This window comes from Phoca vitulina, unplaced genomic scaffold (genome assembly GCF_004348235.1).
Source record: "Phoca vitulina isolate PV1807 unplaced genomic scaffold, GSC_HSeal_1.0 scaffold1, whole genome shotgun sequence".
NCBI lineage: Eukaryota > Metazoa > Chordata > Mammalia > Carnivora > Phocidae > Phoca > Phoca vitulina.
In genome coordinates this window covers 53,618,204-53,633,849 of record NW_022589704.1, presented here as the reverse complement: position 1 = coordinate 53,633,849, position 15,646 = coordinate 53,618,204, and the positions used below count along the sequence as shown (strand labels likewise).

Here is a 15,646-nt window from a genome sequence, read left to right as displayed (position 1 = left end):
GGTCCAACTCCTCATTTTCAGATAAGAAAACTGAATGGTCTTATATTTATTACATCTTATGTGAGAAGATTCAGGTTCACAGTGATACATAGGTACACTGTCAAGAATTTTGTGAATTTATTATAATTTTGAAACACAAAGTCACTTTAGAGACATATATATCTTAAATTTGAATGCTTTTTAATTTCTAGTTAGTTTTAAAAATTTCTAGTTGGTTTAAAAATGACAGGAAAGCTTATTACCTTGTTATTTGCATATAATCTGAAATACAAATTACCATATTGCTCGATACTAAAAATGCCCCATCTTCTATCTTCTAATGTTAAAGATTCTGAAATTGGACTACAGTTTAAAATCTCTATATAAATGTCATATAGTAGTTTCCCTTCTCCGCCAGGCCACTATCAAGTGAATGCTGCATTTACCACCTGATGGCATTCTAAAAATTGAGAAAATGGGGTATTCCCAAAAGTGGAAAGATCTTTCTTTGCATATCTTGCAAATGTACAAATGTCTAGATGAACTCCACCCAAAAAGAATGTACCATTGGTCCCTTCAAAATCCGCAGGAGTTAAATATTAATAATGAAAATAATTTTAAAAGAGCCAAACAAACATACTAAGGTTGCAATGTAAAACAGATTATAGAACTAGTTATCAATCGCGTGAAGCTGGTTTCTGTTGTTTGTCATATCTATTCTAAATCCAAGTCAGTAAGCCTGGATTTGGATACAAAAGGGTTACAATTTCAAAAATGACTTATACTCAGAGCAGAGAGGAGATTTACCTTACCAATTTGTCTGCATGGTCATCTGACCCGGTCTTCCATCTTATGTTTTACTTTACGTAAATAGTTTATCTGCTAAAAGAGAATGCATTCTACCGAAACTCTTTTTGGAGGAGGCACGAGGGTAAAGCAGTGGTACAAACAGTTAGGTAGCCACGGAGATATTTAATCGTGCTTGATGATTCACAGCAGAGTTGACACGTCAGAGTTCCATAGTTGAGATCACAGAATATTTACATGTGCTACAAATAATGAGATTTCTACAGAGAGAAACTGTTTTCCCAGGGGTTTTCAATGTATCAAATTCAGACCGAGTAGACATACTTGGAAATTGATTGGATCTTTATAATTTGGAAAATATGGAAGCACTCAAATCAATTTAATCATTACGGAGGCACTGAAACTTTGCACAAGAAACTAAGTTAGGGTGAGGGCTGCACAGGTCTCTGCCATTCCTGACTTGTTCATAGCCACACACCTGTACTCACCTTCGTCATCTTTTCCTAAGCTCGTTATGAACAGGTTGTGGAACCCTGTGCCACTCTCCTCAGCACAGAACCGCGTACCTTGCACCAATCTCCCGTCTTTGTACCAGTAAACTGTGGGTCGTGGAGAGCCACGAACTAAACACTGGAAATAAGCTGCTGTGCCTAAAGGTGCGTAACAGTCAGAAATACCCTTGATAAACCTGGGAGGCCCTTCCACCACCTGAAATTCAAAAAAGCTGCCTGAATATTTGCTCTTTAAGACTAACTCTTCCTTCAAGCTGCTTAAAGTCACTTTGCTTTTCTTTGTTGTCATAGCAAACATTTCGGAATCTCCCATGGTGAGAAATCCCCGGCAGATAGCCTCTCCTACACAATTCATAGCTCTGCACCTGTATGTGGCACTGTCAGACGGACAGACATTTCGAATTTTAAGGGTGTGACTTCCGTTCTCCTCACTGATCACATATTTGATGTTATCTGGTTCAATACACATATATTCTTTATACCATTTAACTTCTGGGCTAGGGATGCCTATGACTGAACATTTGAACACAGCGTCTGAGTTTTCTGGAATTTTAAAATCACAAATAGGCATTATAAATCGAGGAGGCATTTCAAATACTTCTAAATCAATTTTTAAATTTTTGTCTTCTTCCTCCCTTGAGGCCATATTTGGATCTGCTAAATTCAGTGGTAGAACATCCAGACTCACAATCATGCTTTTGTGATCAGGAGTAAATTCAGGAACTGTGACTATTTTCACTTGCTTCTCAAATTCTTCAACATCTTTTTCACTTAATTCAACTTCCAGGACAATTTCTTGAGGAGAAGGAGTTCTTGATGACGTTGTGTTTTCCAAATCAAACTCCATGACATGCTGATGTGTTACTGGAGGTGGGAGGGCCACTGCTCTTTCTTTTTGGAGTACTATGTCTACTTTTGCAAAGCTCTTTGCTTCCCCTATGATGTTTACGGCATGGCACATGTACTCTCCCCCTTCTCCTTTTTGAATGTTAGAAATTTCCAAAGAACATACATTACCCACCCTTTCTATTTTGATCCTTTCATCTGGCTCTAGCAAAGATTTATTTCGATACCATTTCACACCAGGAACTGGAATGCCCTCAACTTCAACAATGAAGCCTAATGTTGTGTTTTCATATACATTCCTTTTGGTCAGAGGTTCAATGAAAGATGGCGGCATTTCATTGTCTTTTGGTTCAATGGCTTCATTGGGTGTGCCAAATGAATCGGAACGCCATAGTTCATTAGCTGAACTTCTCTCTCCTGTAGGTGTATGGAAATGTTCACTTGGTGTACTGTCCTCCCTTTCTATTTTTGATGGGTACCTTTTTAAGTTTCCAGGGGGATTTGGTCCTCCAGTAGGAATAGAATATCTTTCAACTGTTTCTCCTCCTAAAGGTGTAGAATATCTCTCTATTGTCTCCCCTGGGGGTGTAGAATATCTTTCCTGTGCCTCTCCTGGCGGTGTAGAGTATCTCTCTAGAGCCTCCCCTGGGGGTGTGGAATATCTCTCCAGTGTCTCCCCTGGGGGTGTGGAATATCTCTCCAGTGCCTCTCCTGGAGGTGTGGAATATCTCTCTGCTACCTCGCCTTCAGAAGGCGTGGAGTACCTTTCGGCAGCTTCCTCTAAAGGTGTAGTTCTTTCCACAGTCTCACCTCCCGAATTTGTTGCGGATTGTTTAGTTGTATCTGAAGGAGTAAAATATAAATCAGGAGACTTTGGAGTTTCAAAATGTTCAACAGATGATGGTGGGGTATAAAACTGATCTAACTCTGAGATTTCCTCACTGCTTGTACTTCCCACATCAATCGAAATATCAGATTCAGGGGAAAATGGGCGACATAATGATTCCTGTTGTTGGTTGTAGTATTCATACACAGTGTTGAAAGTTACTTCTTCAACCTCCATTGACCTGATTGATTCACTCTGGAGAAGATTTGCCTTGTGTTTGGTGTCTTTAGTTTGAGGAACTTCGTGCTTTCCAGCAGCAAGTAAATACTGTATTAGGGAGGTCTCAGAGTCCATTACTTCTGTTGTATGTGCGTCATCTGATTTAGGAAGATTTTCAGAAAAACAAGTTTCTATCTTTTCTTCTTCAGTAGTGGAGAGAGAAGTTTCATTCTGAACCTGAACTTCTTCATAACATTTTTCTTTTCCAAAGGCATCGATTTTTTCCCTTATTTGTTTATTTGGATTCTGCTGGTCTTCAGTCGTCAAGAATGGAAAGCGCTTGCTCAAGGAGACTTTTTTGTGGCATGTGGCTGCCTCGTGAACATCACCTCTGTCGTCTCCCAAAATTCCAGTGACATATCCCTGTGTCCTTCCATCCTGCATCTGAAATAATGCCGACTCTGGTTCCAAAGTGTGTTCTTCTTCCTTTTCACAGACCTCTAAAAGCTTTTCCTCGCTTGCTGCTTTTTTCAAATGTGGAATGAAACTTCTACCTCCATTTTCTAGAGAACTTTTTTCCTCAGAAATATCAGTTTCTCCTACATCAGCAGATGAGGTTTGAAGTAGGGCACATGATTCATCATGGGTTTCTTTGGAAAAGGATTTAAGAGAAATATTGGGATTTAAAATTTCTAAATTATGTTCCTGTATATGGTTTTCCAAAGACAGGATATTTTCATCAAAATGACTTTTCTCCAACACAGTCCTATTTGAAAACTCCTGACAGGAAGACATTTCTGGACTGCTAAATATGTTATTTAGCACAGTCTTAGAGGTATTTTGTGTCTCAGATTGTAATGTTTCAGTGCCAGCAATTTCTTCTTTATAAGGTGTTTCCTGTTGCCAAGTTTCTGGCTCTTGGAATTCCTTAGCTGGATCTCCTATATGAGAATACATTTGTTTTAGATCAAATACAATGCTCTCACCATCAGCTATTTCAGAAGCAGGATGTTGGATTTTAAAATAAGCTTCTTCTGGTTGACCACCATCTAATGCTTGGACTTTTAGATCTGCATTTTCTATTTGAGAGTGGGACTGCTTTAAGTCAAATGTAATAGGTGCTTCATGTTCCCCCCTTCCAGAAATTACAGATTGATCTCTAAGACCTATTTCTTTCTGTTGTTCCCTCTCTTGTACTTGAAATTCCTTATGAGTTTGAGAAGAAAGCAGCTTTAAATTCATTACAATGTCAGATGAATCTGGTTCAGTAACTGGAGACATTGTCTCTGCCTGATACATATTTGCATTTAGGTTACTTGATCTTGATTCTCTTTGCTTTAATGGTAAGTCTCTGTCACCAAGCTCCCTCTGAGGAGGATTGACAAGTGATTTCCTGGTAAGTATTTTTTCTAGAACTCCTTTTTCTACATGTTGTAACTTTCCAAATGCAATGATTCTATGCTTCACATTTTTCCTTGGGTAGTGTCTCTCTTCAAGGGGTTCTTCATATATGAGGATAGATGAATCTTTTGGATTGTAACTATCAGAAGTTCTCTCAGACTGGATATTTGGTAAATAGTCACTTTGGGCATATTCTTGCACATTTTCCCTTTCTGCATCACCAACTTTTCTGAAATCATTTTTTACCTCTTTCCTAATTCTTTTAACTTCACTGAGATCATCAACAAATGGATAAACAGTACCCTCTGCTTGGCACAGCTTTGATTTTTCATTTATGTGTCCCTCTTTCCCTTCACCCTGACACCGTATGAGTTTGGCTGTGACAGGCTTGTTGATTTTTATGGCTTTAGAAGCAACCTGCATAAATCTGGGTAGTTTTTCTCTAGAATATGTGCAACGAACCTGATCTTTCTGATCTATCTGTTCAATTGTCTCAAGGCTTTGAAAATGTTCCCTTACGGAATGTTCTTTTATATTGGATTGGGGAGTAAAAGGACCAGGTGGATAATCATAAAAATGTGCCCTTACAGATTCTCCCTGAATTTGTTGATCTCTGGAATATTTTGCATAAATTCCACCAGTATTTTCTAATTGACTAGACTCCCTGTAAGTGACCGGTTCCACTGTCAGATCTGAAACACTCTCAACTGTTCCTGAATTGTTTTCAGCAACACATTTATATTTTCCAGAGTCTTGAGAATTGATATCATTAATATATAATCTGTAGCTAAAATTAACTTCTTCATACTGAAACTTCTGGTTCTGCTTTAATAGGAGCCCATTTTGAAACCATGTCACGACTGGTTTAGGCTCACCAGACAATAAACATTCAAATACTATGGAATCCCCTTCTCTACACCTGGTATGCTTTGGCATTTCCTGTAACATTTTTGGTGGCTCATTAGTAATATCCGACGAAAATATAAATTTGTGTTTTGGTGACTGAGGAGCCTCATCCTGAGGTGTTGCTCTAGGTTCCAACTCCTCAGAGTGAAACAACTCTCTTGACTCTTTATCCTGTTCTGGGGTGGGAGTAGCTGCTGTTACCTGAATTTCTACAGGAAAGCAGAGCAATTCTGTGTCTGCAGAGGGAGGAACTGGGAAGTTCGTTTGGAGATGTTTTTGGCCCTTTTGTCTCCAAGGCGGCTGAATGCCTTTTGTCTGGTCAAACACCAATGCCAGCTCTTCTTCCTCATCAGCGTATTCGCTCAACACTGGGAGTGTATGTGTGTCAACACCGCGCCCTTGCTTTACCTTCACTTTAAGTGTACCAGTTGTTTTTACTGTTCCGTATTGGTTAAATAGCACACAGGTAACAGAACCTTCATTTTGAGGAAGAACAGAAGAAAAAGTTAATATTGAATAGTTTTCCAAGGTATGAGTGATAAAGCCTCGGTTACGTGGGATTGGTATATCATTGTTATACCACGTCACTATGGGTGGAGGATATCCTTGAAAGTGACACACAAATTTACAACTGTCACCTTCATAAACTTCTTGAGATTCAATTTCGTGAAGAAATGAAGGTGGGCAATGTTGTGGAAGCTTTCGGAAGGAACTTTCCAAAAATCTTGTGGTCTTTCCTTCTTGCTTGGTTTCAAATTCATCAGCTTCTGTGAAAGTAGAGTGCTGTAATTCTCTCAAATCATCTTTTCTTATTCTCTCACTATCTAGTTCTGTATTTTCTCCAATATTTATAACTGCACCAAAAGCTTCACTGGCATGTGGAATAATAACTTGGGACACCTCTTCAGGAGTCTCATATATTTCCTCGTTCTCATTTATAACAGTGATGTATCTAGAGGACTCTCCAATTTCAGTTTTGGTCATAATTTCTTCAAGTTGTTCTCTTGCTTGGGTATTCTCGCTTACTAGAATCCCACCATATAAATGGTCTTTTTGGAGACTTTCTCTTAGAAATGCCTCTTGGCTCATTCTTATTTCAGTCTGGAGGATTTCTTCATCAACAGTAGTTTGAAAGCTTGTGGGAGGTTCTCCAGATTCTACATTTTGATCCATTTGGTTAGGAAGGACCTGTGGATTTTGGACAATACCCTCACATGAATGATCTACCTTATCCCTATTTTCAGCTAGATCCAATACAAACCTGCCTTCTGTCTCCTCTCTAGAGAACAGAATGTCTTTATCGCTAGCTTCACTTCTCAGAGTTCTTGCGCTTATTTCAGAGGACATATCTGAAAGAGATAATTTCTTTTTCTCCATTAACATTTTTCTAGCCTCCCGCAAACGTTGCAACTTCATTTTGGTCTCCTTGTCCAGGAAGCTTTCACCTACATTAAGCCATTCCCTTATGTCAGATTTACTTTCTAAATATTCTTCATCATACGGAAAGTCAGTTTTCTTGCCTGGACTTACTGTCTTAAAGTGTATCGTTCGCATCATTCCTATTTGTTCTACATCTTGTTTTTTGTTAAAGGGAGAGCCAGTAAACCTCAGGCCAACCTTTATCCTGTCTTCTCTCCTTTCAGCTAAAGCCTCTGTATTTCCATGTGTCTGTTCTGCCCTTTTCAGAAATTCTAAACGTTTCTCATCTTGCCCTTTTTGCATAACAAGCAACGATGCTGTTGATTCAGCGGACCCTTCACTATTAGTTGCTAACAATCTGTAACTTCCAGAATCTCTGCTTTGGACACTTCTAACCTCTAAGCTGGAAGAGTGATGATGTAAATCACTCTCAGTTTTTATAACCCGTCGAAGACCCGTTGGGATAGGCCGATTGTTATGAAACCAAGTCATTTCTGGAGTTGGACAAGCAATTAATTTACACATAAAAACAACGGGTTCCCCCTCTAAAACATATTGAAACGTAAGTTTTTGGGTAAAAGAAGGCTTGAAATATTCGGGCCAGGAGCTCGTAGATATTTGACTTGCGTATCTTTTAGCAGCCACGGAGCTGTGGTCTAAGTCTTCAGAATCTGAAAAGGCATAGCGCGTATCTCTTTCAGAATGTTCAGAGTCCTCCTCGGAGAACAGTTCTGAAAAAAAAGTAAATTATAAAGCATTTTACGATTTTCCATAGTATTTGAAAGAGTTGAAAATAAATGAAATTGCAAAATAGGAAATAAAATAAAATGCATGCTACAGATTCTCACAAATCCATAAAAAAAAAATTCACTCACCATATTTGTTCGAATAAACGCAACACCATGCTCTGTTTAAAAGATTCTGACACGAAAATCGTTCGTTGTCTGGTCTTTTCTTCAAACTGTTGAAATTCTTCTTGAACAAGCAAAAATGCATTTCAAAATAACATGTTCCTGTGCATGTTTGTTTTGAGAGCAGGAAAACTTTGTTCTTTTGATGGCTAAGAGGAAAATCTTACCTGACTTGCAGAGAGTGGAATAAACGCCCTTTCTGATCCTTTGGATTGTAGATTAAATTATTATATTTTTGAGAATTAACCATTTAAAAATATCTATAAGAACTATAACCATAAATAATTAGCTAAAATAAAATGAGAAGGCGTTTATTCGAACTAATACAGCCATGAAGTCACAATGTTATGCAAAGGAAAGCAGGCAATACGGATCACGTAAGGCAGCTTATCTGCAAGCCAGTGTAAGAGACATATCAATGTTAAAATGATGAATGTGCATGAAGTGTACACCGGAATGGGAATGTAACATTTTCACACACCCTAAATAAAGTAGCATTTCAATCATAATTCATTCATGACATTGCATTCTGAGAATGACAGCTAGGTTATTGCCCATTGTTCAATTTAATTCACTGTGATTTTGAAAACAAACTTCTACTTCTTGATTTCATGCATTAAGATGACAACTTTTTCCAGTACACGCTTTTGAAAATGGCTGCAAACATGAAGTTGAATGTGGCTGATACATTTTAAATACAAAATTTTAAGTTACCATCAAACAAATTACCGTGAAATGCATGTAACCACCAGCATATTAAATGAGGCATGCGACAGAGTAATATATACTCTAAGAGATATATTTGTACATCTATGTCATTTTTCTCAATATTACTAAGAAAAAGTAGGCAGCTCAAGGATTCTATTAATCCTTCAGAATTTCTACTTAAATCTCACATCCAATAGAACAATACCTTTCATCTCCACCTCAATCTGCTCTTCAATCCTCCCATGCAAAATGGATTCTGGGGCTAAAATGGAAAAACATATATGGAGATTTTAATGATTAATTCCATATACTTTCTGCCTCAATACGTATATTCATACAATTACAATTTTCTCTTTATTCTGGTAATGGAAAACTACATCCCCCAAATGCACCCCCCAAATCCATGCCAAACAAATCAATGAGCTGCTAAAGTACATGACAGTGTTGGCAGAAAGATTTTAAAAAACATTTTTATTTTAGGTTCTCTGTGAAATTTCCACTTTTAGTTCCATAATTCCCCATGCCTTTACATGCATTCAAAAAAACAATCCACAAACTATAGGAATATTCTTTTTTTTTTTTTTTTTAATGTCCTATCGACTGAACACTAAGAGACTAAGAGATGGAGTCACATTGAGAAGGAACATGCATTTTCTAACTTCCCACTGTTTGCCGAGGGCTATTCTCAGGTTTTCCTGCAGAATTAAGTGTTTCCTGCTAGTAAGTAGTCCTTTGATTTGAACCACCTTTAAAACTTTAAACTACACAAAGTCTGATGACATATTAAGGAGCAAAACAAAGAGCCCTCAACTCAAAATGGCTTTTATTATATAGGGAAAAGGCTCAGCCTTTAGACACAATCGTTTCTGGGGCAGCAAGGTGGGTGCCCCGGTTCCCGCTCAGTCTTCCGTCCATCTGTGCGGCATCACGCGCGTGTGCTGGACTCCCTGGCTTCTCCGTTCCTTGCAGGCTTTGGCACGAAGTGAATGACAAACTTGATGTTTTCTTTGATGATTCTCTCTTTACTTCATGGCTTGTTTTAATTTGTGACTCTTTGAGTGTTTTAATATTTTTAATGTCTGAACCAAGGGCAATTTTTGTAACTGCTCTGGTTTGCGATTCTTTTGCTAGGTGAGAATAAAGTTAGGAAAAGGAATAAATTAGCTGTGTTTGTAAGAGTAAAACACATGCTGAATTTAGAGAAGATGACATGTCATTAGGATGAGAAGGAAAGCAGCATGTTAGTCCCCAAACTAATATATGATACATCTGTGCTTACTATGCACAGAACTCAAACAGACTTACGGGGTTTTATATTCCTACTTGATCTTCATGGATAACTGTGCAGCCTAAATAAAGTTATAAGGCCAAAATACAAGAGGAACATATGAAGACTGGTCTTATGTTCCATGATTAGACAACTGTGCCTGATCCTTCATTCTTCAAACACTTAAAAGTGGCTTATCTTTCAACTTTATTCTTAAGTATAAGAGAGGCAGTCTGGACTTTCCAAGAGAAAAATGCTCATGTTCCAAGAACACTTTAATAATATAATCAATTAGAACCGAGTGAACTGGAAACCCTATGGCAAAAATCTCCAGCTCAAATCCACTCTGGCAACATGATGATCAAGCATGTACTGTGGCCCTAGGTTCCTTAGGAAGCAAGTTGAAAGACCTACATTTCTCCTACCTCCACAACACAGCCAACTCCCAATTATATAGCTGGAGAACCCGTCCCAGTTGTCACCCACATCACCTCCAGATAAACAGTCACTCTGTGTGATTATTGCACTAGCCAGCAGCTATGGTGAAATTGAGGGTCAGCTCTCTGGATGGTGGAATTTTCCATTTCATTTGCATAACTAGACCTCAGTTCTTGAGATATTCCATTTGAGGACTATGAAAATATTATCAGAAATAGCTACAGAACAAAATGTCAGATTAAGAAAAAAAAAGACTCCTGTGGGTGAGTGAGGATTACAGATATATTAAATGATGTATGAACCTATTTCAAAATTCAGAGCCAAGATGGTGGTCACATAGCTCCGTACTATAACCTGCTCATCTCTAACATCTCAAAAATGGTATGGATGGATCAGGAAAGACCTTGAGGTCACAGGTCTCCATGGACCCCTTGGAGATGCTGGAACTTCTTCCATGGGACTCAGTGAAGATCCTTTACCTGTCGACATACAGCATGGGATTCTAGCACCTGAAGAATAACTTTCCTCTTTCATTAGTATCTAAGAGAAGTCCATGGATAAAAGGAAGAACTTATCTCTTCCAAGACAAATTTATTCGGGACCTTCCAGACATGGGGGCAAATCGAGCACGATAACAACAAAAATAATAATCTTGCCATGAGATAATTCTATGATTCCAGGAGGATCTGAGACTGTAAAGCAATCTCATCTATTGAGAAATATCTACAGACTCCTAAATTTGGTCCAGACAGAACCCTATTATTTTCAGTGCCCTATTTTGCTATTTTCATAATTTCCTTAATAAGCATCTAGAACTTCCAGATCTGCAAGCAAAGGGCAGAAATGAGAAATTTTGAGCCTCCTCATATTAAAATAATTAAATTTAAACTTGGTACAGTATTAGGCACAATAATAAATAATTAATACTTGAGGAACTCTAACATTTTGACCTTCTTCAGTATACTTCATAGGTGGCTCATTTGGTAAGTACTAGAAAAAGCAGCACATATGAAATAAACCATAACTTTCTGAAATGAGATTTGAGAGTTAAACCTCCTTGAATCTAGCTAGACTGGAAAGTAATGTTCGTCACACGTTTGGCCAATGACCTGGCTGCCTTTCAGAAGTCCTTTATCAACAGAGGGCCAAGTTAGGGATATGCTAATTAACATATTCACTGATTCGATCTGCGTGGCCGAAAAGCTGCATAAAGCGATGAGGATGAAATGAAGCAAGTCATAGGTAAAAACCAAAGAAGCACCTTCTATGTTTAGGACTGCCGATGTGGTCTCCTCTCCATAGTCATTGTGTACAATGCAGCTATACAATCCTTGGTCTACCGGCTGAACGTTATATATGATAAGAAACTGAGTATCTCCATTTTGTGACCGCTTTAGTCTTTCAGAGCCCTCTATCTTGACGCCTTCATGAGTCCAGGTTACATCAACAGAAGATTCATCTTGTAAAACACAGAGGAATTGAGCCGTGTCGCCGCACTTTACGGAGAGGTCCTGAAGCGGCAGGAGAATCCGTGGGGCCTCGCCCACCGCCTCTTCGGCCCCGTTCCCAGAGAACTCAGTGTTCTCTGCACTTTGTGAAAGGGACGCGGTATGGCGCAACTCTACATTTTGAACCGATGCAGCTGTGTGGGCGGAACCTTGAGATATACTTTCAAAAACCTGTGATTCATATTCATAGGATGATCCTTGAAATGACTTAATTTCATTTTGGGATATTTTGCTCTCCTGCTTTGTGAAAGAGGAATCTGTCACTGCCTGGGACTTGGTGGACTTTCTTACATCTTTCCCAGAACTCTGCCTAGCTAGGGCTCGCACTGTATAATCAAGTGACAAGAAAAAGAAAAGAATATTAAGATCTAAGCTTTGTCACTTGGCTGGGTTAGTAACAGACAATAGCATGGAAGATGAAGATGAAAGACATCACTGTCACTTGGAAGCAGCATGCCAGATGCAGTGTGCTCTAGGATGTCACATCACACAAAAGAACGTTTATTCCCAGTGATCCAGTGATGAATGGATGAGGAAGGCTCATGCGAATGCCATAGAGTATCTGGGTCCTTCCTTCTGTTGTCACTGCAGCTAACCAGAGTGACAAAGTCTCTCTTTCTCTGTCTCTTTCTTCCCCCCCCCCCCCCCCCCGGGAATATCATTTGTCCCCCTTCTTCCATATACTATATAAACAATATACGGCAAATGGATCATTAGTGATCCAGTGGTGAAACGCTGTTTAATTGAGGCCTAAAAAAATACTTACTAATGTAATGCACAGATTATATACTTCAAAGAGATTTAAACCGTATAGGTTAACCCAAAATTGAGAACTTAAGAGGACCTGCTGGGTGTTACTTTATTAGTAAATTATGGACTGACCACACTATGCAATGAGACAAACAGCAGAGACTCTCATTAGTAACAGTGGGAGTAGGAGGTATGAAGCAAATCCAAGTGTTTAAAGCAAGATGAGCTTTACCTTTCGGAGTCACTGTGAGTGCGGCTGCACAAGAGGCTTCCCCAGCACTATTGGAGGCTCTGCAAGAGTACTGCCCAGCATGCTCTGAGTAAGCATCAACTATAAACATTAAAGCCATGCCTGTGGACTCCTCAAAATGGAAAACTACATCTTTTGTTGGTAGAATTGGCTGCTGGTTATGAAACCACTGGATTTCTGGCTTGGGAATGCCAGAAACCCTTGCATGAAATCTGACTGTCTCCCCGCTGTGCACCCTGAGGCTTGACAGAGGCTGGATGAAGATGGGCTTTTGGCCAAGGGACTCCTTCTTAAATGAAACTGATGAAGAGACATGCCACTGGGAGTCTGATGTAACTTCTTCAAATTTGCTAAATCCTGAAAAGAAGCATGCCAACCTTTAATGTCTTACCCTGAATTGAAACCAGAACTCATTTGGAGTTGTCTACAGATCTGTTGCAAATTTCAATGGTGGACTAGAATCCAGTCCAATCCTAATGTCTTGTCAATGTAGGTTGGTTCCAAGTCACACATGTTCACTTCCACTTTCCAGGCAAACAAGTCAAGGCATGAATAGTCTAAGAAAGTTCACTGTATTGTTCGTGAAGGCAGTAGAGAAGTACACAGTTTGGTTTAGGTATTCCTGTTTTCTGTTTTTATTTTTTTTCCCCTCTGGTTGTAAAATCACACTTTCTATGTTGTAAGTCATTTTCAATTGATTATTAAGAAAATATCTGATTATTATAGTAAGTGTTTAAAATTAAGGGAAAAACCAAAGTTGCCCTCAATCCGTATGTATTTGTACATAGTTAATAATACATAGACTAAAATAGCTCAGCAAAAATAGTCTGACTGTATAAAAATATTGTGATCTTGTTTTGAAACAAAGTGCCCTCCACTATCAAGGAAGTGTTTCTGATGGCAGTTTAAAAGCCCCAAGTATCAGAAAGGCTACACCATCTTAGGACTGGGCCTCTCAACCGTCAGGCATTCTTTGAATGACGGTGAATACACCCAGCTGGGATACAGACCTGAAATCATCCTCTGTAGCTTCTGTGAATTCAGAATTGTGTCCAGACAATGGGGGATCATAATGCTTACCTTACAGCATTTTAAAAAAAATTTTCATCCTAGCTAAATGAGAAAACAAATCTACCTCTTTCTTTAGCATGTTTCTCTCCATTCTGATACATGCTGATCAGAAAGCATGAAAGCTGGTGAGGAGAGCAATACGTAACAAAACATTATAAAGACAAAGCAGGGCAAAATGAGAAATGATGGTTTGTGATTCATAATGACATGGGATAAATGGAAAGTGAGAATGTAGCATATAACATGGAAACAATTAGTTGCATTAAAAGAGAGTGGCGGGGCCAACGATGGTTTACATGGAATCTTTAGTGACTGTTACTGACACTGTGAGAGAGCCGTATTTAAATGTGGTTCTTAAGATTGTTTACTGTACCTGCCAGTCTCAAGTTGGCTGTGCTTGATACTTGACCGATAGCATTATTAGCAACAAAAGTATAAGTTCCTTCATCTTCTGGATAAGCTTCAGCAATTTCCAGTTGGTAAGTGTCTTCAAATTGAGTCATTCTAAAGAACCTAGATGGCTTGATTTTCTTGTCTTTGCTGTACCAAGACACTTTCAGATCTGCATCACAAAAGGAAAAAAAAAGGTATTTAAATCACAAAAAAGTGGTGGATATTTTTACCTGCAAACACAATATTGATTATATTGGTGACTACATTTCATATTTATCTTCATAACATTGTATTTCTCTTTTTGGGCATGCCACATCTGCTCTTACAAGATTTCTTTTCATCTTTAAAAAGAAACATGATTCTAGAAAAATCCAGCTTATAGGCTGGTTGTAATGTTTGAAATTTTACAATTTTAGTTATATTCTTTTTAACCACTTGCAGGTCATGTTGTGGAAACAGGGACAAGGTTTTGATATAGTCAGTGACCTTGAGAAAAAGATCATCCTAACGAACAGTCATCGTGATGGGTTTGATCTAGGATTGTGGTCGCCTACTGGGACAGGAAGTAAGGGAAATCTGTGCTTCTGGGGGGCAGAAAAATCAATCAGAAAGACAGCTGAGAAGATCAACATTCCTAGAAGTCTAAAACAGACACCGTACAGGCCGAAGAAAAAATTTCTATAGTTCCGTTACCAATGAACAAGCATTGAAAGGTCTTAGCATAGCAAAAAATAATGTTTAAAACTGAAAGAAAGAGTCATGGAATTTGGGCATCTTAGATATATTTGGCTTTTATCAAAGTGGCAGTAATAATAAATAATAATAAAACTAGCTCTTTTCACATAAAGAGTTAAATCATCTTATAATGGTAAAAAATAACCCCAAAAGCAAAGATAAAATAACATTATGTTGTTACAGTTTAAGGTGGAGTGAACTTGAAAAAAAATATTATACCTCCATTGAAACAATCACCCTATAAGTCAAGAGTGGATTTAAATTTAGTCACAAGTTTTAAAAGACTTCTTGTTTTCGGAGTGTGATCACTATACCACTTCCTTATCTCAATACCACCCATAAGGGGATTCTCTAGTAGCCCATTCTGCTAGCATTTGTTTGCATTTTAGCACAAATATTGGTTTGGGAAGGTTCCCCTCCTGCCCATGATGGTAGTTGCTTATTAACTACAGGTTCTCCTTTTAAAGACACAAATCACTTCCTTAGGCAGCAAGGTAAAATAGAAAATGGAACCCTGATATCACAATTCCCCAGCTGTGTGACCTTAGACCCATCATTTAATCTCTCTGATCCAGTCTTCTCATTTGTAAAATGAGATGCATAATAATTCGTGAGCTCTTCATTGCAAAAAAAAAAAAAGAATTGTGTTGGGGCACCAGGGTGGCTCAAGTCGTTAAGCGTCTGCCTTCGGCTCAGGTCA

General features: G+C 38.5%; 1 protein-coding gene across 1 annotated transcript in view; it reads right to left on the bottom strand.

Annotated features, from left to right (window-relative positions):
• Positions 1 to 15,646, bottom strand: part of TTN (titin) — a 269,983-nt gene that overhangs the window by 206,850 nt on the left and 47,487 nt on the right. Inside the window, exons 44-45 of the mRNA XM_032407124.1 lie at positions 14,192 to 14,380; positions 8,740 to 8,796 (exon numbers count right to left, since the gene is read on the bottom strand). Of these exons, the coding sequence (XP_032263015.1) occupies positions 8,740 to 8,796; positions 14,192 to 14,380 (246 nt within the window). The remainder of the gene's footprint in view (positions 1 to 8,739; positions 8,797 to 14,191; positions 14,381 to 15,646) is intronic.